Here is a 22,925-nt window from a genome sequence, read left to right on the forward strand (position 1 = left end):
TAAAGCAGCAGTTACCCAGCTTTCTGCAGTATCCACAACTTACAGCTTCCTGTAGTTCAGCAATCCAAATTTTCTGAATTTCAGCGAAAGCAGCTGCAATTAGGCCACAATAGTATTTTTTGCTTGTTTGTTTTGTCAGCTAAATATATAAAAAAAGTCATTACAGGGTTTTGTCTTGTATTGTTTGATCTTCCATCTGGCCTCTATGGGTGAGAAATAGTGTGTAATTCAGAAAGAAAGTCCAGTGTAATATAGTTTTTGCTTGTAACCTATGAAATACAAAAATAATAGAGTTCAGTACATTGATGCCTTAAGGTATTTCTTAAAGACAATAAAATAGATTTATGGGTTATTGCTGAATTGCTACCATTACTAAGCCAATTTCAGTGGTGTGCTGGAGACCTCATTCTACTATAATTTTACAAAACTATTTTCTATTCATTGCAGGAAAATTGTAGTTGTTTTAGGGGTTTTGACTATGGTGAAGGAATGCTGTTCCATAAGAGGTTCCAAAACTACTTTTAATGCTGTACAATCCAACTTTTTAAAAACAGTTGGGTAAATTCAGAAGTAACTGTGTCTAATCTTGAAGAGCAGGCAGTATATTCTAGGAATTATGTGAATATCAGTCACAAAAGGATCTCTTGAGGACTTCATTATGAGACCTCATTACGAGACCTCCTCTTTCAGGAGACTTGAAAGTAAACATTTAGTTCTCAGCAGGGGTAGCAATGTCTCTATTTGTGCATATTGGGTTGTTACTACGACATTTGTATGAAAATGCTTTGCTAGGATTTTCTTCTCCTGAGAAGCTGAGGAGCCTCAGGAAAGAAATGTAAACAATAATTATTTACTGCTGTGGAATGCAACAGGTGCATCTTTGATTGGCCCATGTTAGGTGTTTCTACTTAATAACCAATCAAAGATGCACCTGTTGCATTTTATAGCAGCAGATAGTTATTGTTTATATTTCTTTTTTGAGGCTGCTCAGCTTCTTAGGAGAAGAAAATCCTAGTAAAGAATTTTCATAAAAATGTCGTGGTGACATTGGGTTGTGCTTATTGGGTTGATAAGCTGTACATTAAGCATATTTATTTATGTAATACATAAGTGCCTTTATGGACTAGCAACAAAAATTCATCTACAAGGAAGGAACTCACACACTGGAAATGAAAACTTGTGACAATCTCAGGAGTATCTCCAGCTTCCAGCATGATGAAGGAAAGACAAATACCAATGAATTGCTTGCAGTGAAACAAGACCTTGAGACCTGTGAGGCAGAGCCATTGGGGGTCAGCAGGGGAGCCATGAAAAGGGATCCTAGGAGAGTTTAATTGATTGCCTAGGTTGGTAAAATGACCAGGGAAAGGAATAGCAGCATTGTTACCAAAGGCATACAGGAAAATAAAAGCACTAGAAAGAAGAGTTGTTCAAGCTAAGGAATTATATGCATACAAGGATGTGTCCTTGAATAAATATATAATAGGCATTAAAGTCATTATAAGAGTAAGGTGTCCAGTGAGAGTAAAGGAGAAACTACTCTGACCTGCTTTTAAGCTGGTGTACAGTAAGTTTCTGAAGGAAAACCAAAAATTCGTCAGTGGTCATCTCTGTCAGGTTCATGTTTCTTGGCTTGCAGTAAGCAGACTGGACTATCACAGAAGGCAAGAAGGAAATGTCATGGAATTTGAGACACTAGACAATCTTTTCTAATTAACTGCTAAGAATTGTGAGAGTTAAAAGTTTTTAAAGGGTTGCATGGTGCAAATTTGTTTTGCTCTTTCTCTGTTGGCATGTGGCTATTCAGTTATTAGTGTATTCATAGTACCTCTGTGGCTCTAGACATGTTAATTCCTGATGCCCAACACAGAATTCGCTGTTGTGCAGCAAATTAATGATAAGTAACACCACCTTCCTTTATTTGACAATCACCCACAAGTTCCAGAAACCACCTGTGACTGTATATTATTTCACAAGGTGCATAAACTTGTACAAAATAGAGGTTCATGTTTGGACGTTGTTCAGACACCTCTTGCAACAGCAGAACCAGCACCACTGACTAATTGTAGAAGATAATTGGAGTGGAAAATTTCTTACCTACTAGGTGTTAACCGTAGTTGGGCAGAGGAGGAGGTGATGTGTAATTGTGTTGAGCCAGAATAGTGCCAGAATAGTACCACAATTGTAAAAAAACCCTAATCTTCTCAGCACTATAAGACTACACTGCATACACACTGAGATGGTAGATTTTCCCCACTTGAGCAGAAGTGAGATGGACAAGGTAAGATAAAGCCTCCAAACTTGACTTTCCACAGGGGTGGGGAGGTAAAATATTCTGGATATGTAGTATAAAATATGCTAAATTTTAGCAGAGTTGGAGGGTAAGTGAGTAAAAGGGAGGAGGGGGTGGGGAGAGAGGAGAAGCAGGGAGGATATTCTGGAGTGGTCCTTTACCCTCTTTATGCACTTTGCCTTGCAGTCAAAGGTAAATATGAACCTTGGAAGTGCAAGTGTGTGAGGCTGCTTTTGTAGTGTCTATATTATTTTTACAGAAGACAAGAGGGTGAATTGGAGAAGAGGCTTTGCCAAATATTTGGTACTATAGATAAGATTTTCATCCAGTGTGGTAACCAGTATGACATACCACTCCGACTTCTGGTAGTGTGGCTTTCAAAACTCTATAGGACTGATGCTTATGTTGTGTTTCTAAAATGTATTTCTGATATAATAGTTGGACTGTTATGTTTAATTTTTTGATTGTGGTAAGCCTTATTAGTTGGATGCTACGACAATTTATACTTAAAGTGAATGAAGTATATTTTATGTCTTTAAGATGCATCTCTGTGAAAGAACCATTTTTTTCTGATAATCTGAGTTTGAAAGAAGAAGAGCTTTGACTTCATCTGTGTTGCACTCTGTAATTCCTTTAAGGGAAGAAGAAACAAAAGTGGGTTTTTTTCAGTCAGACAGGACATCTTTAAAAGCATAATTCTTTATTCTGAAATTTCTAGAGATAAATTGGAGCCTTTTTAAATTTATAAATCAAAAATGTATTTTGCAATGGGGCAAAACATTGACTATAGTTTAGGAAACAATCACCAAGGTTGATCCTCAGTGGGCTCAGGTCTGGAATAAGCAGAGAGCTAAAAATGCTCAGAACCCAACAGAATCAAGCATTAATACTGGTCATTGCATAAAGGCATGTGTGCATAAACAAAGGCATAAACATTGAAATCCCCTGTTATGAGACAAACAGCCTTTCTAACCTTCTTGTGGAAATAGAATTATTGACCCAAAATGCAGTAAAGATAGAAAACTTCACACAAGAAAAAACAAGTCCTACTGTTCTTGAAATAAGTCAGTTGCAAACTGATGGACAAATATTTGCATATCCTCTATTGGAATAGGGATCATTGGGATCTGCACTGATGGCAAAGTGCTCTCACATGCTTTTATGTAGTTTGGGTCACTATGCAGTTAGCCTTTATGGGTTTCACATCCAAGCAGGAAGCCTGAAAGAGGGGCAGGACTGCGTGGGACTGTGTATGCTGAGTGCTCTGCCTTCCTAGCAGGTCCAAGGGGGACAAGTCACAGATGGCTCAGATTCATCAGGGCTTCTCTTCCTTCTCTGCCAAGTCTGTGTTAGGCTAACTATTGAGGCTGAACTAGGAGGATGCAGATGGGAGGTAACAGCTCCCACTTACAGTGGGTGTGGAAGGTAGCTGGGGACACTCATGGTAAGGAGAACTCAATTCTTACTGTGAATGTTATTGTATATTGGAATAATCTTGTAGATCTCAGGTATTACAGATTTTTGTGAACCCTCTAAAAGCAGCATATGGAAAAAGATAAAAAAAGGAAACATTACCCTTCTTAAATGAAGCAAACTAAAAAATCCAACACAATTTTGCACACAATGCAAATAAAAGATTTTAGAACCCAAAAGGCTTTGATCTCTTACTAGGAGGTGTTTCCCCTGTTCTTTTTTACAAGAAAGCGACCCAGAAATTTTCAACATAATGCAACTAAACTAAGAAAGGAAGGGATGATGACTGTGAGGTAGAGGAAATTCCTGTAAAGGAAACAGACTCAACACAGTGCACAGCTAGAGCTAACCACAATTCTTATCATGTTGGGTAGGATGTGCAAGTAAGATCTTGAGATAATTTTTTAAAATTATATGTCTTAGCTTCAGATTTTAGCCCTCCCTACCCTGTCTGCTTGAAGGTGAGTTCATTTTATTGCCTTTGAGTGTGTATTTTAAAGTAAATTAGCTTTAACTGGTTGGTCAGGCAAACAGTAGTGTCTTAGTAAGTAGCTTCAATAAATATCCTTTTCCATTTTGTAGACAAGGTAAGGCTTTCTTCATCTCCTGTGTGGCTATTACTAATCTTAGTCCTAGAATCAGATTATGCTTGCCCTCCCATTGATATAGGTTGAAAACAAGACACAGGAATTGATAGCTTTGATGGTGAAGTGATTTTCATCAGAATCAGAATTGTATGATGGTAGGATTGTGGTATGCCACTCTTTACTACACTTCAGAGATATTGTGAAACTTGGCACAGCTCTCAAGAAACTGATTTTGATTTTTTGGCTTATATTTTATGTAAAAAGCTGAAGAAGAAGAGGCTGAAGGGAGACCTCATCACAGTGTACAACTGGTCTCTTCACTGTGGTGACCAGTGACAGGACCCATGGGAATGGCCTGAAGTTGTGTCCAGGGAAGTTTGGGCTGGATCTTAAAAAAAGGATCTTCACCCAGAGGGTGGCTGGGCACTGAAATGGGCTCCCCAGGAAAGTGGTCACAGCACCAAGCCTGACAGAGTTCAAAATGGGCTGGGAGTTGGACTTGATTCTTATAGGTCTCTTCCAAATCAGCTTATTCTGTGATACTGTGAAAACTCTATGAAATAGAAATTTACTCTTTGTTTCTAACTGTCCTGTAGGAGTTGAAATATAGGCAATATAATACAATTCCTATTTTCACTTGCATTTTTTTAGCACAAGAAATTATGTGAAGATAACAATAATTTCCTTTGTCTATACCATACTTTCCAATTAAGTGGCACCCTAAATCCCTAGACAAAAGATAGGATAATATGGATATGTACATGGCAGGAGAAGGTGGAGAGACTTTTGATACCAAGTTGCCTAGAGTAGAGTCCTTTCTTGCTCTGGTAGATACTGATAAAGAGAAATGAGTCCTTGAGCAAACCAAGTCACTGAATCACCTGAGTCCACCTGAAGTGCAAATGCACCTGAATGGTGATTGCTGCCTACTTCTGCTGTGAATTTCCCTCTTCCTGTCAAGCACACTTGCAAGATGACAATTATTTATTTCACATCCTACCATGCTTTTTAAACACTATAAAATGCAAAGATTACAAGATTGTCTAATAAAAATGTTACCAATTAGCAAAAAAACCAAACCAAAACCAAAACCAAAACCGAAAAAAATCCCCAAAACGGCAGTGGTGTATTTTCCCACGCCTAGCTAAAGACAACAAAAAAATTGAAAAGATTGCTAACCAAAGCTGTGACATTCATTAGTTAACCTTCCCTTTGGCACTTCTTTCCCGTTTGTGGTGACCTTTTGGAGCTTAAAGAAGGTATCATTAGTATGGCAGCAAATTGCAGAACAAAGAGATTATCCATCACGGGCATTATTAAATGCTTTGTGAACAGTCACTTCATATAGTTTCACTACATGTGGCATATCCCCAGTTACACCCAAATGGGAAGCTGGGAAATAAACATTTGCACTGCTTATCCTGTGCCAGGTCGGGCACTCTTCAAATAGCTTCTGGTGGATTAACAGAGTCACAGGTGGTCTAATGAGTCACCAGGAAAGACCAGAACTGTCACAGGATAGAGACTGGATCATTTGCCTGGGGTCAAGGGAGAGTGGAGTGCAGAGGACAGAGAAATAGATAATAAAATCATAGAATAAGCTGAGTTGCAAGGGACCCATCAGGATCATCGAATCCAACTCCTGGGATTCCAACTCCCACACAGGACACCCCAAGAATCACACCATGTGCCTGAGAGTTTTGTCTGAGCACTTCTGGAACTGTGTCAGGCTGGGTGCTGTGACCTGTTCCCTGGGGAATCCGTTGCATTGCCCAAGCATCCTCTGGGTAAAGAAAATTTTCCGATATTCAACCTGAACTTCCCCTGATACAGCTTCATGCTGTCTCCTCGAGTCATGTCACTGGTCATGAGAATGAAGAGATCAGTGCTTGCTCCTCTGCTTTTGAAAACAGCAACACCTGTTCACCTGCTCAAGGGACTACAGCACTGAACTACACAAAAGGCCCTTGGGTCTTGATTGCTACTGGCTCCAGCATGCCTTTGCCATGTGGGCTGTTGGATGACACAACTCAAAACACCATTCTTGGTTTTATACAGAATTAACATGGCTAGAGATACAGCCTCAGCAAATACCTTGAGCAAGGTCTTCACAGGTGTCATAGACCCAGATTTGAGACTAAGGATCCATTGATCTTTTTACAGCGGATAAAAAAGTTGGATAAACTTATGGAGGGCTTTTTTTTCCAGTGCTGGTAGCAAACTCACTTTATTGAGACATAGAGACTTGGAGTTTCAGGATGATTTAAAAAAATATGTGGGGTAATGACAGTTAGCAGCCAACCTGTAACAAAGCACCCGGATGGGGTCAGACAAATGAGTTAACTTATTTCCTGTGGCCTCTGAGCATAAAAATAGATCATTCCATTCACTTGCAAAGAATAGAGACATTGTGAAGAGAATGGTGACTAAGAGTTCTCCCCTCTACACAAAACAGCTGCCTGGAAAAGTGCAGCGTGGGAGTTCTCATCAGCTCTCTCTGTAGCACAGTGTGCACTGGAGGCTCTGTTGATGCTAACCAGTATGAGTGGTGTCTGATTTGCATGAGGTGCCAACAGACAAGGGACCTTTTCCCAATCTCTCTGCTTTTCCCTTGGGCTGAGTCAGTGCCTCTCTGACAGCATTGCAAATGCAGAGTCAATCTGTGGCCAAAGGAAAGGAAAGAATCCCTTGAGGACTCTGTTGCACAACGCATGGCTGTGCAAATTGAACAGCAGCAAAGTACTTTGCTCCTGAGCCAGGCGCTGTCCCTTTACTCCTGGAGCAGACGCTGCAGATGTGTCTGCCATAGGTGTTGGGTATGTCCTTACTAAGTACCCAGGTTAAGCCATGGCTGTTGAATATGCACACTGGGCATATTCAGTGTGGCTGAGAAGGCTATGGGATGCAGATCAGACTTCTTAGTTGAAGAGGGAAAGCATAACAACATGGTTTGGGGTTTCACCTTGTAGGGCGTACTGTCATATGGGGGTCTGGATGCATCTGAGTGCTTTGTGGACCTGCTCCAAATCCCCTGAGTGTTCCTAGTCTCAGTTTACAGAGGGCAGCCCACAGAGCTGGTCCCTTATGCTGGTGTGGGTGTTACCCTTCCCAGCAGGGCTCTGCCACAGCTGTTCAAGCAGCGCAGCACAGCATTGTAGTGCAAAAGTGACGCCTGATGCTGCACACCCAGGTACACCACGGAGGAGGAGAAGGGTTTTTAGGTTGCTCTGCTGGCCCTAGTCGACATCGTAAGTATGGCCATTTTGGCTGGTAACAGAGCCCACTAGGAGCACATCTCTTGGGTGAGAGAACCAAAGACATGTGCCCACACAGGACATGCTTTGAGGGCTTTACTTCTGCATGGTTCTCCAGTCACATGGGCTCAATGCCATTTTAAGGTGCAGCACATCTTCAGATTTGGTTTAGTCCCAAAGGAATCCAATCTGGGCCTGTTGACCTTCAAGCTACAACAGCGCTCCATGGATTTTTGGTGCCATTTCTGCCTGTCTCAGTCTGTTGCTGATAGGCATCATTAGCTGAAGGCTGATGATATTTGGTATCTCACCTCTCATCTTAAAGAACATGCTCCAATCAAAGGAGGAAGGATCTGTGTTTCCACTCCAGAGCTGGAGTTCTGCATTGTTGGAGGTATGACTTGGAAAGCCAAGCAATTCCATCCAAGGTGTATTTAGAGAGACTGTTGCATATTCTTGAGTATTATCTGTCCTGTATTTCTGTAAAATAGTGTGAGCAGGAAAAGTGCTGCAAACCCATTTTTAAAATACACAATATGCAGGAAATAACATTTGCAAAGTCTTACAGAGGTACACAATGAAATATGCTATTTTATTGGACTCTTATTTACAAAAAAAAACCACCCTGTTTTCCTCTTTTACAGAAAGCAAGATGATTCTTAAAGAAAATGTCTCCAAATATCAGCCAAAATTGATAAAGAAAATAATGCTCACTTTGTGCTGGATACTAACACTATTTGTCAGTGGGATAGAAGTTAGAGAGATTAACTTGCCAGGTAAGAATCTGCTCCAGTGATGTTTGGTGTTTGTGGTGCTTTCTGAAAACTTAGAAAAGGAGATTTTAATTTTTCCCTGCTTTTGTGAGTTTTCCCTGCATATATCCATGCTTGTGTCAGACAAATAGCCTTTCTGAAATTTTCTGAAGTATTGGTAACACAATCTACCCTAAATTTGACTAAAAAATCAGTTCCCCAATGAAAGGGATAAATGTCAAGGAGAGTGTCTGAGACCTAAATGAAAGAAATTAATTGCATCTGTGACTTAGGTCTCCAGCATCTGGTCTAGTGAAGTAGGGACTGGGGAGACAAAAGCAGAAAGAGAGTGATTTATCAAAGCCTTCCACACACAATATATCTGGAGGAGCGTGATCCAGTTTGGTGCACAGAGAGAAAATGAAACTGTAAAGAGTTTCCCAGGTGGGCAGGTGAGGAACGGATTTCATTATCTCCCTTCTGAAATCCTGCTATACTTTCAAAGGTCACAACAGCCTGACTGGCAGGATGGGCGTTAGGATGGCTAACCACACCTTTCAGAATTAAAAAAAAATTGTGTCATTTTAGAGACAGTTTCTGAAACACAGGAGGATAAATATTTATAAATATCAGTGAGACAATAATGTTTGTTAATCTTACCTTAAATAGGGCATGTGGTGGGCAGGTTCTGCTTCCTCAGGCTTGTGTCAGTCCCTTCTCCATTAATATGAGGAGATTGAGAATTGATGCATCTACTTTTCTATAGGGTTGAGGTTTAACAGGTTAGCATGCATGCAAAAGTCTACACATCACAAAAACTCTGCACATTAAGCTTCTGAAAAAAGGCCTAAGAAACCTTTGGAAACCTTTGAATAATTTTTTAAGAACATTGGCAAATTACATATTTAAGAAAACCTATTTTTTGTTAGTCCATGTTTTGATCACATAAAGAAATATTCAACACAAGAAAGGTAAGGTTCTATTTTTGTTCCTAATTTTTACTTTTAATTTTTTCAGCACGACTCTGCATTTTTTCAGATGGTACTGATATATTACTGTCCTACTTTTCAGGATGTTCCCATGTTGAACCTCAAATATGGTATCGTGCAATTAATGGAGAGGAGTTTGTTCTACAATGTGCTTTGCCAGATAGAGATGCTGCCAACATTTATAACGACTCACTTCTAAATCAAGATAAGGTGAAATGGTTCTGGCATCGGAAAGATGAAGAGACATTGAAGGCTATCAAGGAAAGCTCAAATCTGACTTTCCAAGGGGATGCACTTTGGTTTAAACCGATAAGGGACAGTGCTTCTGGAGTGTACATCTGTGGGATATGGTAAGTAATGGAGCAAAAAAGTAATGGAGTAAAGGAGTAAAAGGTTTCTATTTATATGGGAGAATTATTGTTTTGGTTTGGTTTATGTTTTAAATGTTTAACTTCTTTTTTTTTTTTTTCTTTTTTTTTTTTTTTCAATCACTCAGGGAAAAAATCCCATGTCTCAAAATTGTTTTGGATGTTCAAACAAAGAAGGCAGCAAAATGTTCAGGTTATGACACAAATACTCTATATCTGCTTGCTGGCAGTGGGAATTCAATAACCTGTCCTGGGACAAAATGTTACAGCCACATAAAAAAGCCAGATGTGAAATGGTACAAGGTAGGAGTCAGTCTCACTGAGAGGGGGTGGAGGTTCAGGTCTAGTTAATGCCATGTGCCGTAGTTCTTGAACTCTTCTTTGGCAGGCAGTGCCAAAAAAAATCAACCCAAAAGTAGAATCTTGGATTGATATATATCAAGTATTTAAGGAAGAGTTTTGAAGAAATTTGCCACACACAAAATATTATTATAGGAAACTGAAGCCAAGAAATGCTTGCTCTTCAGCTAAGAAATTGAAGTAATTGAGAATTAACATAGGTTTTTTACAAAACTGGCATGATTGAAATGCAACATTTTAAGTTTTGTTTTGACATTCCAAATTTTGAAAATATCCAATATACCAAAGAAAAACTGGCTTTGTTAGGCACAAAATTATTTTAAGAATAATGTTTAAAATTCTACTTTCCAAGAGTCCTGTTTTAAATGAAACACTATTCTACTGAAAAACTACTAACTCAGTATTTGTAAGGATGGTAATATAGCATCCAAACCTATATAAATGAGCAAAGGAAAATAACTAAAATTTGCAATTGTGTATTTTCCTGCCTGGTATTATTTACATTATTTTATTCTATCAAATAGAATTATGATCTAGTCAAAGTTATTCTCCATTGGCTTTAAAGTTTAAAATGATGTTTATCTTTACCTACATCTTGATCTGAAGCCCACTGAAGCTGAGGAGTGTCTTCACATTTGGGTTACTGGATTTTTTCAGGAATTTGATTCAAGGAAAATTCTTGCTGGTTTTGGTGGAATATGAATATATTAAGCTGAAAAATAGTGGTGCTTTTCAAAAATAGATCATTTTCATGCTTCTAAAAGTAGTGGCAGTGTCCTCAACCTCAGACCATCCAAACTCATGGTTTACTTCTCATAAAATGACTTGAAAATATTTTTGAAATGATTTTTTTTACAAAACAAAAAATACCTAGTCCCTCAAAAAAGTGATCCTTCAGTAATAGGAGTTTAATTTAGATCAGCTCCATGATTTCATATTTTCACATCAACCATAAATTTTAAATAATTTTTTAAAAATCAAGGTTATTCACATATATTTTAGTATAACTGAAAAATGTCCTCAGACTCCTAATACATCCCATTTTGGGCTTCATTGGAAGGAATTTGGTTTAGCCCTTCTGCTATGAAAATCCTGTCCAAACACACTAAAATATAATTTAGTAAAAGCAACAACAGGAAGAAAAAATACTTTAATTCTTAGATATTATTTTCATTAGGACGGTCACCAGATAAAACACAGGAAAAGCAGACCAAGCCTAAAGCTTAAGCAGAATGAAATCCACTTGAATCCAACTTATGACAAAGATGCTGGAATATATGTGTGTGATTACACTCTGTCTGACAACATTACCAAGTGGACAGTGAGAACAGCAGTAACAGTAGAAGTCATTGGTGAGTAATATAATAAATCTGAATAAAATACCTGAAGTAAATTATGCTTTCTTTATTATGTTTATTTCTGTCTTTTGTTCGGGCTCTTGTTCTGAAAAATGCATAAATTGAATTAGCTACATGATCATTCAATTCCTCTTCCAAGTATTCTGAGGACATCTTGGGACACCAACTAGAACATCCAATAGTAATAGCAGTAGGTCCTGTAGGAAAGTATAACGCTATTCTATATCCTAAACTGTGTGTATGCAGTACAGCTGTTTCTGTAGGAAAACAGCACAGGACTATTCCTCAGCATCCTAGGGGAAGGTAGGCCACTCTGTGAAAGGGAGAACAAGATTTAGGGAGCAAAAGAAATGTGTCAAGTGAGGCAACCTGGTTCTGTGGTCTAGTGAAGAAACACTCCTTTGACTTTTCATGGTCTAATGAGGATAGCACTTTTCTGAAATAGGTGATTACCATCCTTTTTCCCCCAGGTATTTTAAGCATTTGTTTCTAAGACCTCAACGGAAAAATGTATCCATCCCATCAGAACAGGAAACCATGTCTTACCAACCTGTGGGAACTCTTTGTAGTGGCTTAAAATACCTCTTTCTCTTTCACTCTTCATTCTGGCTTTATTCTCACAATATTTTCCAGGCAGGCTTGGACTAGCTCTGCTTTTGTTCTGATCTGACTGTATTTGAGCTAACACATTGTTCTTCTCGGTTATTTTCCCTTACTTTCTAGAGCACTCAGAAAAACACTTTAAAGGCACCATATGCATCCTACCCTAGAACCTTGTAGACTGAGGGGAGACCCTCTTGCATTGGAAGTCTTCCATGTGAGGGGAAGAGAAGGGGCAGGCACTCTTCTCTTCTCTTCTCTTCTCTTCTCTTCTCTTCTCTTCTCTTCTCTTCTCTTCTCTTCTCTTCTCTTCTCTTCTCTTCTCTTCTCTTCTCTTCTCTTCTCTCTTCTCTTCTCTCCATGGTGACCAGTGACAGGACCCAAGGGAACGGCCTGAAGCAGTGCCAGGAGATGTTGAGGTTCTTTATTAGGAAAAGGTTTTTCACCCAGAGTGTGGTTGGGCACTGGAGCAGGCTTCCCAGGGGAGTTGTCACAGCACCAAGCCTGACAGAGTTCAAGGAGTGTTTGAGGAACACTCTCAGGCACAAGGTGTGACTCTTGGGGATGGTTCTGTGCAGCGCTGGGTGCTGAACTGGATCCTGTGGGTCCCTGCCAACTGAGCTTGTTCTGTGATTCTGTGCTATGACCAGGTTAAAACAAACAAACAAACAAAAACAACCAGAACAAAAAGGTGTTATGTGGCATCATTTCCTGCAGTACAGGGCTTTCCTAGAGTATCAGAGCTGTGGGTTTTATTGTACGACTCGTGGGTGTCATTATCTGTGCCCTTTGGCAGCCTGAGTTTTGAAAACAACATGGCTATTTTGGTACAAGTATCTGTGCTTGTGAATGGGGTGAGCATGTGCTCTGTGCTTACTGGGCATGAAAAGAGGTTTGACAGGGAACTGGTATGAGGATTGCACCCTTCAGGGGGTTTTGCAAGGGAGATTCCTACTTTATTAATCCTAAATAATTTGAAGTGCAGACTAGTTGCTGGGTTCCTCAGCTCATGTAAGAGGACAATGCCTCAGAGTAAATGAGATAGCAGATGTTTGAGTAGCTACACAAGTTATGTTTGAGTAGCTACACAAGTTATGTCCTCCTCTTGGACTTAGGTGTCTAAATTCCACCTAAATCTTGAAAAATTAAATTTTAGGTTATTTTCTTTGGTTTTCTGCACCGACAATAACTTTATACTTAATGATGTTCTTGTTAATTGCAGCAAAAAACACTATTCATCCACCAAACATTTTGTATCCCAATGGTGTTATGATCCTTGAAGCAGAAGTTGGTAAGTTTCAATTTTTCCTCTAGAAGCAAATGAAAATATTTAAATGAGATATTGATAAATAATGACAGATCTTGATAAAGCAAACCAGCTTTGCTTCTAGGCTATTTAAGAGAATAATATTCTGCAGGCATAGTTTTCTGTGTTCATTTGTTCCAGGCAAGCCTCTTGAATTGGAATGTCGTGTACAGTTTGGGTTTGAAACAGTTTCTTCAAAGAGAGTAACATGGAAACGAAACAACGAAGAGATTGTAAATGAGAAATTGCATCAGGAAACAACGTGAGAACCTCCTCCCCCATGCCCCCCAGCAGTCTGGTTACTACCACCACAAGCAGCTGTAAAACTCCTTCTGTAACAGCTTTACTGAATATATTTTATTGAAAAAAACTTTAGAAGGCTCTTTTCTTTCACCTAGTAAAGCCACAAGCAAGGGACAGGCATGTGACCTTCACATATAGAAGTACATATTGATGGCTGTGGGGAATGAATCAGATCAGCAAAACAGTCCTGTGGACATGGAAGGGAGTTTGTGTGTCTCAGACATTGGGGTAGGTCAGACTAGGTCTGAGAGCTTGCAGCACTGAATTTTAGGACACTGAATTTTGGGACTCCTCCCTGGTGAGAATTAACCAGGCCCTGCAGAGAAGAAACATGTAGGAGCAAGGTTTCCTGTGACCTGGGGGTAGCCCCTATAGTGATTACGCTTCCCTTTCCTTCCTGTTCTCATTCACTTTCGCAGTGTTCAACTTGGGCAAGCAACAGAGTAGAGGCAACACACGCAAGTCTGTCTTTCACCACACAGCCCTGAGTCAACTTTATGGGTAAACTTTCTGTACATTGGGGGAAGCAAAAGCCCTGCTGTCACTGCTAAAATCAAGTTCATAATAGGAGTCATAAGGGGAAAAAAAAAGAATTATGATATCACACACATTCATGAGATTGACTGGAGATGGCATTTTCCTAACTTTAGAATGTTTAGATTTGGAATACTGTTAACAAGTTTTTAGCTTTGTTCACAGGTAGAGTTGGTTTTTTTTTTTTTTTTTTTTTTTTTTTTTTTTTTTTTTTTTTTTTTTTTTTTTTTTAATACAAACAAATGAAACATCCCCAACAGACTTTGGCTGAATCCTTGCCTATGCTCACTTCTACCTATCTTGAGGTAGCAGAGGTAGAGAGGTAGGGCCACGGGACACTGTCATTTTGCAGTGGCATGATGTGAGATGACTTTTGGGATGACCCAGAGATGCTTTTACTTGGGGCTTTCAAAGGGGAATGCTGAAACTCAGAAACCCGGGGTATTTTGGAGTGATTGCAGATACAGATCTGTTTTTAATATCCTTCACGCAATCCTGAAGGGATTCCTCAGTTACCTCTTCATTTCCTATACTTCTGTCCCTTATTTCTGTCTTATTCTGTTTGCCTATCATGTCCCTGGGCTTTTTACACCTGTGCAAAAGCCTGAGCTGCTCAGTCTTTTGCCCAGCTAGTTCTCTCTTGAGGTTCCTTTTTGAAGTTTCATTTCTCTGCATTTCTGCCAGATGAATATTTTACATCTTATAAAACCACAAGTAATCTTATAGAAGGAAAGGGGACTATATATTGAAAACTGGGCAAGGGGTAAATATTTTGCTGAGTAGATGAATTAAGGATAACCTTTCAGTCTTCAGGCTTATCAAAGTGTTTTCTTACAATGTTAATTAGTATTTTCTTACCATGTATAAACCAAGTGAAGGTTCCAAACCAGAATACTGCATTACTATTAAAAGTTCAAGATGAATGTTAAGAAGTTGCAAGCTCCTCTGTTTTTCTGTGTAAGACATTGGGAAAGTGTGTGAATGAACAAATCATGCAAATATACTTTTTTTTTCCCTCTCTAGAGTCTATCCAAAAGGTTTGAAGGGGCACACACTTCTTCACGTTGCAACTTTGAAAGAAGTTACTGAAAAGGACCTCAGAAGCAACTTCACATGCTTTGCTGAGAATTCAGTGGGGAATGCCACTGCTGTGATCCAGCTGAAAAGAAAGAAGAGAGGTAAAGCTATCAACTGGTGACTATTTACCCCTGAAGACACATTTTGATTTACTCTACTGTTACTAAATAATTCTCCATTGACACTGGCTTTTAGCCAGCAGCAGAAATTTCTTGAACCTGAGTGGGAAAAGTCTGATTTGTCAGATGTCTTGAAAGCCAAGTATTTTGAGGATTACTCAGAATAACAGGGCTATCTGGGGAATTACTGCAGGCAGATGAGCCAAGTGGAAGTTAGAGAGTAACTGGAAAGAAGAAGAGGAGAGTGTAACCTCTGAGCATTAATAGATAATCTACTAAACTGAAGCAGAAAGGCTGCTGAAAGCAACAGTATTTCCTGATTTTCACAGGATATTTCTGTTTATTTTCCCAGTCATTAGCAGGCATGTTTCTGAGAAGTTACCATAACTGATATGATTGTGGCAGCCTTTCAAGTACCAAACCTGAATCAGTGTGGAAATTAAAGTGTTAAACCATAGTTGACAGTGAAGGGTCATCACTGGAGTGCAACAGGAAGCTGCCAAAAGGGCACTGTGTGCAGCTGTGTCTGTTCTGATGTAGCTTTTCCATCTCAGGTGATGACTATTTTCAGCATTGCTGAGTGTACCAGAGACTATTTTCTCTGTGCACTCTGTCATAGATTGGCTTTTCATATCACCAAAGAGATGCCATACAGAAAAGGTCACTGATGGTAGACTGAAATTCTACATTAAGGTTTGTGGCTACATGAAATCTTGTCTTCCCTGAATTTTGCCAGAGGGATAAGAAAAAAGATTTTGTAAGACGGTTTGTCCCCACTTCTGGACTGATTTTTTATCTAAGTGTCAATATTATTTTGGATACTCAAGTTTTGACAGACTCTTTTCTTTCTCCAGTGTTGTTCTTGTATGTACTGTGCAGTGCCATTCCTACTCTATTTGCATTTGTTTTGTGCACTGCCTTTATTTACCAGCACTGGATTGAAATAGTGCTGATGTATCGAAGTTATCTGGTCCACAACAAAAGTACAGAAGGTAAGAAACCTTGCCTAATATGAATTTGCTCCAGTTTTTCTACTTCCTTTTGCCATGTGGGATAATCTGATATGAATTACTCATTTAATGACCCTGTTCTTTTAATGACCCTGTTCTCTTTGAGCCAATAAAAAGTCTACTAAACCTTGCAAGATGCTCAGTGAATGCAGATGGAAAAAAAAAGTCAAAAAAGTGTGAAAGAAATATCTAACACCAACAGAAATGTCAGTTAGACTTTTACCATAATTTACCCATAGAAGATTAGAGTAGGAAGCTGAATTTTGGCAGTTCATATGCAGGGAATAACTTAGCATCTGCAACATTTCAAAATCATTCTCTGAAAAAGTTCAACAAAACCTTTGGACAAGAATGAAATGACCTTGCATAACAAGCTAAAGGACTCCAGGGTCTATTGTATCTGTCACTTGAAGCCAAAAAGTTTCTCAGAAGAATAAAATAAGGAGAGAAATAAGATGATGAAGGGCACCAGTTGACAAATGAGTGTTTGGGAAATATTCATATTTCCTTTCTAAAATCTTTGGAAACTACTTGACATTTTGGACCGGAGTGATTAGCTTTTGATTTTTCAAGTCTCTGTAGTAGCATTGCCCCACCACCTCAGCTAAAATAGGCTACAGAAATAGTAGACAGAGTAAAAATGTATCAGGAATCACTATGACTACTTCAAAGAACTTAAGGCATGATTTTTCTTAAATGTGTTGAAAGATTTCTGATAGTTTGTGCCTGAGAAAATTTTTCTAAAAATTCTTGCATCTTGATGCAGTTTGAGATTGGGGTGTCTGAGCTTGTTTTTGTGTTTGTACATGTATCTTATATGTGAGTGTGAAACAACTGTATCTAAATACCTTTAAGTACATGCACAACTGGAAAATTAACTGGCTTTCTGGAAAATATTTTTACAAGCCCTAAATCATTTGGCAAAAGCAATTTGGGAAATCACTCAAAATTTCCCCTATATCTGGTAACAAAGTGATTTAAGGACCAGCGGAAAGTCCCTTTGAGCACACCCTGCATTGTCAGCAGGACAGACACAGACCTGCCAAGGCCTGTGCACTGAAGTTGAAGGCACCTTTGGGTTCCACCATGACAGCCCCTGTCCTCTACCTGTCCCCTGCTTCTCAGGAACCTCCTGCACACAGCTCCCTTTGCAGCATGGTGGTATAGGGGGTGTGCAGACCAACCGTGCATACCCAGAGAGTTCTCTGCCCAAGGAAAATGTGTTCTCACCTGCAGGATTATGTCCTTCTCACTTAATGGATGCATATCAAATCACCTGAGGTCTGAAAGGACTTGCTTGTAAAGCAGCAAAGCAGCAGTTATGACTTGATTTTGCTGTTTCTTCCTTTCTACCATTTCTTCTCTCGTGTCCTTCTCAGCACAGAATCAGACATTGAAGAATCCTACAAGATTGGAAGCTACCCTGGGCACTGCTCAAAGCAGAGCCAACCTAGGTTGTGCAGGACTTTGTGGAGAGAGAAACCACAACCCCTCTGGGGTTAATTGGCCTCCTTAGCCAATTCAGATTAGACATTAATTAGACATTAATTAGACATTAAAACTCCTGCCTTCTTCCACGTGTAGAAAGAAATAATGCAGGAGATTTGATACTAACATTTATAGAACATGTATGCCATCGCTTTGCTTAAGTCAGGTATTCTTCATTTCCTACACTTTCAGCATCTTAAATACAGCACCAAAAGTTCCTCAGCTTGTAATTTTCCTGTACAATTATGTGAAAATAAATGGCCTAATGGGGCTTATTTTGTATTTATTTTTAACTTGCTATTGTAATAGTAATGTTATAAAGGCATGTGTTTGTTAGTGTTGTGGTCTAATAAGATTGCAGTGACCTCTGTGGGTGAAATGAGGAATACCTGGCTTGCAGTGCAATTTATTGTTATTTAAAATCTGTTTCCAAGGGAACTTCCATTTAGGGTATAAATGAATTGAAGTTCAGCTAAAACAATCTAGTGAACCTCTGGCCCACCTTTAATTCCCACATTAGTCCTGTGTGCCTGCTGCTGGTGATTCACTCTTGTGGGCCCAAATTGTCTCAGTTTGGCAGAAAAATAACTCAGTAAAAGACAGTGTGGAGACAGCAAAGTGAATCATCTTCCCCTATTATCACAAGAGCTTCAGCACCAGTGGAAGGATGTGCTTGAAAGTGTGTCCAGGAGCAGAGGGGAGGAGCAGAGATGCAGCATGCCTTGTCTGATAGCATTCTTGGCCTCCAGACCAAGTCGGTGCACCTCTGTTTTCTTTTGGTGACATACCTTCTGCTATGTGCTGGTTCTGAATTTAAGTGTTCAGCCCCAGCTCATCCATGTTAGTTTTCTGAATTTGCTTTACATATGGGCTCTTCTAGATCCTGTAGGAACTTGGAGACTCTAGCCTGTGTCTGTGGTCCTAATCTCACACCTAGGGATAGAAACAGGGAGGTTAACACCAAGGCATGTGGGACATGGCACTCAGCACTTAGGTCTCTGTGCTGGATGTGGGTGTCTCAGTTCCCAAGCAGTGAAGGTGAAGGTGCAGTCAATATGGTGGAATACAGAGAGCCTCCCAGCTCACCCTGCAGCAGCACCCTGCTCTACACAGGGGAATTTCTTTCTAGTTTCTATTCATTATATTGTCACATGATAAAATTCAGCTAATTGAACGTAGGTGTCTGATAGTTTTTGGGCTGCCTGATGATATCCTGCCATTCCAAAGTGCTTGAGTCTCCAATACTCCCCCTGTCAAATCCAGCAGCCTTAGGATAACTTAAATGGCCTCAAGTAATTGGAAAACTGGACTGGGTCCACTGTGCCTTTTGCTTCCACCAGAAATTATTTTATTTTATGTTCCTTCTCCCTCAAGTGTAGTTCAAAGCTTATTCAGCAGACATAATTTGCTTTTGCCTTGTAATTAAGAATGTGCCTAACTCAGGACATTAGTACCAGGTTGATCAAAGCTAAGAAAAATTCTTTATCTATGTTTCATCTGCACTGTACAAATGTTCTCTTAAAGTTCAATAACTGGTTAATACCAGGTGTCCGAGCTGATATTTTGATCAGACTTAGCCTTTGCTCCTTGACAGAGAGACATAAGTCTCTATGTTTGCAGACATAACAGTGTATGAAAACAGCATATCTTTTGCAAGCAACTAATATTCATGAACATTGTTCCTTTAAGCTTTATTATATTTTAAAATAAGATTGGCCATTGACAAGTTTTCTTTAATCAGCATTTGGGCAAATGGGAGAAAAGATTGGGAATCATTCCCTACCCTGGAAAGGACCAAATCTTTAAAACTACCTTGCACTAAACATCTCTAGCTTGCTTGTTTGCTTTGGCAGCATATGTCTACAAAATTTGCAAGACAGTGAGACAGCAAAGATGTCTTTGGTATTGGGATAGCTGTAATCCATGAACACATCATAATTTTAGGTTTGTGTTGTGCCTACTTAAACAGATATAAATGGAAATAGGGCATTAAGAAAGAAGCTGAATGCTTCAGCCAGACTTCTTAATGTATATAGTAATTTATTTATTATTTTATTTTAGATGGCAAGGAATTTGATGCGTTTGTATCCTATGCAAAACTAAACTCTTCTGAAAATGACTCTGCTTTAATTAGCGAGGAAAAATTTGCCCTGGAGCTTCTTCCAGATATGCTAGAAAATAAATATGGATACAAGTTATGTATTCTTGAAAGAGATATTCTTCCGGGAGGAGGTAAGTTCCCTGGGCATGGTAGAAAATCTTCAGTTTTTATAAAATTGTGTTTCACTTTAAAAAAACCCCTTTATGCACCAGAGCAACAAATTATATAATTAGGTAGTGGAATTTATGTTCAAATCTCATATATGTGCTCAAATATCAATGTTCATTATGTTCAAATATCAATGTTTTGATCTTTGTGTCTGGTCCTGCACCTGATGCACACATACTTTGGAATGAGGTCACTGTGAGCTACTAGGCTGAGACAAAGCTTCTTGTGCAAGGATTTCTTTGCAAGCAGACTCCTTTCCCTGGAAAGAAGACTTCAAATATTTCAGTAGTTACTTTCCCAGCAACTTTAGCCAGTGCTACCTCAGTAATTGGAAAGCCCTGTGGGAGAGATGAAGACAAGTCGAAGTGTCCCTTGAGATCCTGTTGAAGTGTGCTGAGGTCTCAGCTGTGCCCTTCATGTCCTGGGCAGAAAGTTGTGTTCTCCAGCATATAAGAACAGCCATGGTACCCTCTGACTGCAAACTCATTTCCAGGTGTTGTAGGAATACTCAGCATTCCTATTCTTGCCTTTCCTTATTTCTGGGTTTTAGCTGTTGATAAAGGAAGAGATAAGATAAAAACTCTTTTGCAGAATGCAGTAACTCTCACCATTTCCTCTCCAGCATACACAGATGAAGTTGTAACAGCTATTAAACAAAGCAGACGGGTAATAATCATTTTGAGCCCAGCCTATGTCAGTGGACCAAGCATCTTTGAACTGCAGGCAGCGGTGAACTGCGCATTGGAAGATAAAGGGATCAAACTGGTATTAATAAAGTTCCAGGATTTCCAGGAGCCAGAGGCTTTGCCTCCAGTAGTGAAGAAAGCACTTCGGATTTTACCAGTCATTACCTGGAAGTCTTCCATTTCTGCTGCTCCACACAAGAAGTTCTGGAAATACATGTGTTACCATATGCCAGTGAAAACTACCAAGAGGCTGGAAAATTTCAGCCTCAAGGGCTTCTCCCAAAGGTTATTCAGACTAGTATAGACAGGATGAATTTTACAGGGGGATAACAGCAGGCTCAGGAATGGTAACATGATTGTCAAAGACCTCTTCTGTACTGTCTGACTGCTGTCAACTGGCACTACAGCCAGCAAGAGCTTGCTCTGAAACAGTCAGAAGGACTGAAGTGTGACAGTGCTCAGCAAAACTGCACCACTGCACACAACTGTAAATGTGAGCCATCTTTCATAAATGAATATTTTATTACCATTTTTATGATACCATTTTTTACTATTTATTATACCATTTTGCTCTGATTTTGAGACATACAATGTTTGAACTGCAGTCCTTTCTGGAATATTTAACACTTTTTTTTTCTAGAAAAAAGATTTTAAAAAGGGAACTCCAGAGGAAGCTTGCAGTTTAATTTTCTGATGCAGTCCTGTGGGACATACACAAATTCTTCAAGTGAGTTACCTCCTCCAGTGGGAACGTCAAGAAAATACCATGAGAGACTGCTACAGCTGGGTATGACACAGGGATTCAGAAAAGAAGAACCATTGGGTGGTCTTACCCCAGGCATCTCCATCCTTCCTTCAATGAGGGGAAGAATTCAATCAGTTGTAAAACAGTTCACACTCAGGGACACCTGCACCTGATCATTGCTGATCCTGTGTGGTGCTGGTCACTCAATGCCCACTGAACCTGTTGGCACTATGGGTGTGTTGCAGGTGTAAATCAAAGACCTGACTGTCACAACTAGTAGACTTCCAGGGTCTCTAAATCTTTCCCTTGAAGTCCTCTGGCTGCCAACTCTCCACAGCTCATACCACTTATTCTCAAACCATCTGCCAGTCTGTGTGTATGTCTGTAGCGGAGTGAAACGCAATGGTCAGTACTGAGCAATCTGAGTGGTATGGCCTCTTCTCTGTTCTGCTCACTTCATTTGGCCTTCAGAGTAACAAATCCTTGTTTTATAATGCTATTTGAATATCTCATTTTCAACAAGCCAGATTCCTTGTTGGAAAGGGATTCTAAGAAATCCTACTGTTAACAGGATCAGTATACTGGAAAAAAGAACTCTTCTGCAAGCAGGCTGAGCATTATCTTCCTAATGCTATATTGGGTTCAAAGCTTTTGTGGGAGGACTGATGGTGCTGTGAGGCTGACAGCAGATACTGCTTTATGTAGAAGTAGAACATCAAAGGGCATCACTGACTGTACTGTGGAGTTTTAACTTCTTTTTTGTTAGGGTCAGAATTAAATGCATGAGATGGTAATTTTTGTTTGGATTCAGATGTTTATAACTTTTTATTTATATTACAGTATCATAGCTGTGAGTTTTAGAGTACTTTAACAAACTAAAAAATGGAGTTGTATCTCTCACTTTACAAGGTTTTTAAAGGATAAACTGTCTAATTAAGAAATGACACTTAAATTTTTTTACTTTTAACTTAATAACTAACTACTTGTGGCTCATAATGTGGACTTTTAAATTTAATTACACAATACCACCCAAACCCATGAAGAAGAAGGTGAAGAAGAAGGATTAGTTTCTGCTCTAAAACTTTTATTTTATCTTATATATATTACTATATTGTAAAACTTTAAGCTCTAAGTTTTCTATTATGTGATATTACACACTTAAAATTTGAGTTCTATCATTAAATTTTGGAAGCTTTCTTTACAACTTCAGGGTATATGTAGTGTTCTTTTGGGGGTCAGTGCCTGTCAGCACAGAAAGTCAGAAATTCTCAGTAACTAGGGTTCTAACACTGTACCACAGAGAATTTTGACATTGCAGTTGCACCTGTATTGGAGATTTGGCTCAGATAATTAT

At 39.3% G+C, this 22,925-nt stretch overlaps 1 protein-coding gene across 4 annotated transcripts; it reads left to right on the forward strand.

Annotated features, from left to right (window-relative positions):
- The first annotated feature begins 2,100 nt into the window (after positions 1 to 2,100).
- Positions 2,101 to 22,754, forward strand: LOC119701896 (interleukin 18 receptor accessory protein). Of its 4 annotated transcripts, none has more exons than XM_038139170.1 (11): positions 2,101 to 2,281; positions 8,252 to 8,383; positions 9,431 to 9,698; positions 9,845 to 10,019; positions 11,254 to 11,428; positions 13,257 to 13,325; positions 13,482 to 13,602; positions 15,201 to 15,355; positions 16,228 to 16,365; positions 19,933 to 20,103; positions 20,763 to 22,754. In XM_038139170.1, exons 2-11 carry the CDS (start codon positions 8,260 to 8,262, stop codon positions 21,128 to 21,130), a joined length of 1,764 nt encoding a protein of 587 aa, XP_037995098.1. In that variant the 5' UTR covers positions 2,101 to 2,281; positions 8,252 to 8,259; the 3' UTR covers positions 21,131 to 22,754. The 4 variants fall into 4 exon arrangements, with proteins under 4 accessions (XP_037995098.1, XP_037995087.1, XP_037995078.1 ...); XM_038139159.1 differs by lacking the exon at positions 2,101 to 2,281 and adding an exon at positions 4,135 to 4,227; XM_038139150.1 differs by lacking the exon at positions 2,101 to 2,281 and adding an exon at positions 7,458 to 7,601.
- The last annotated feature ends 171 nt before the right edge of the window (positions 22,755 to 22,925 follow it).

Source organism: Motacilla alba, chromosome 1 (assembly GCF_015832195.1).
Source record: "Motacilla alba alba isolate MOTALB_02 chromosome 1, Motacilla_alba_V1.0_pri, whole genome shotgun sequence".
Classification (NCBI taxonomy): domain Eukaryota; kingdom Metazoa; phylum Chordata; class Aves; order Passeriformes; family Motacillidae; genus Motacilla; species Motacilla alba.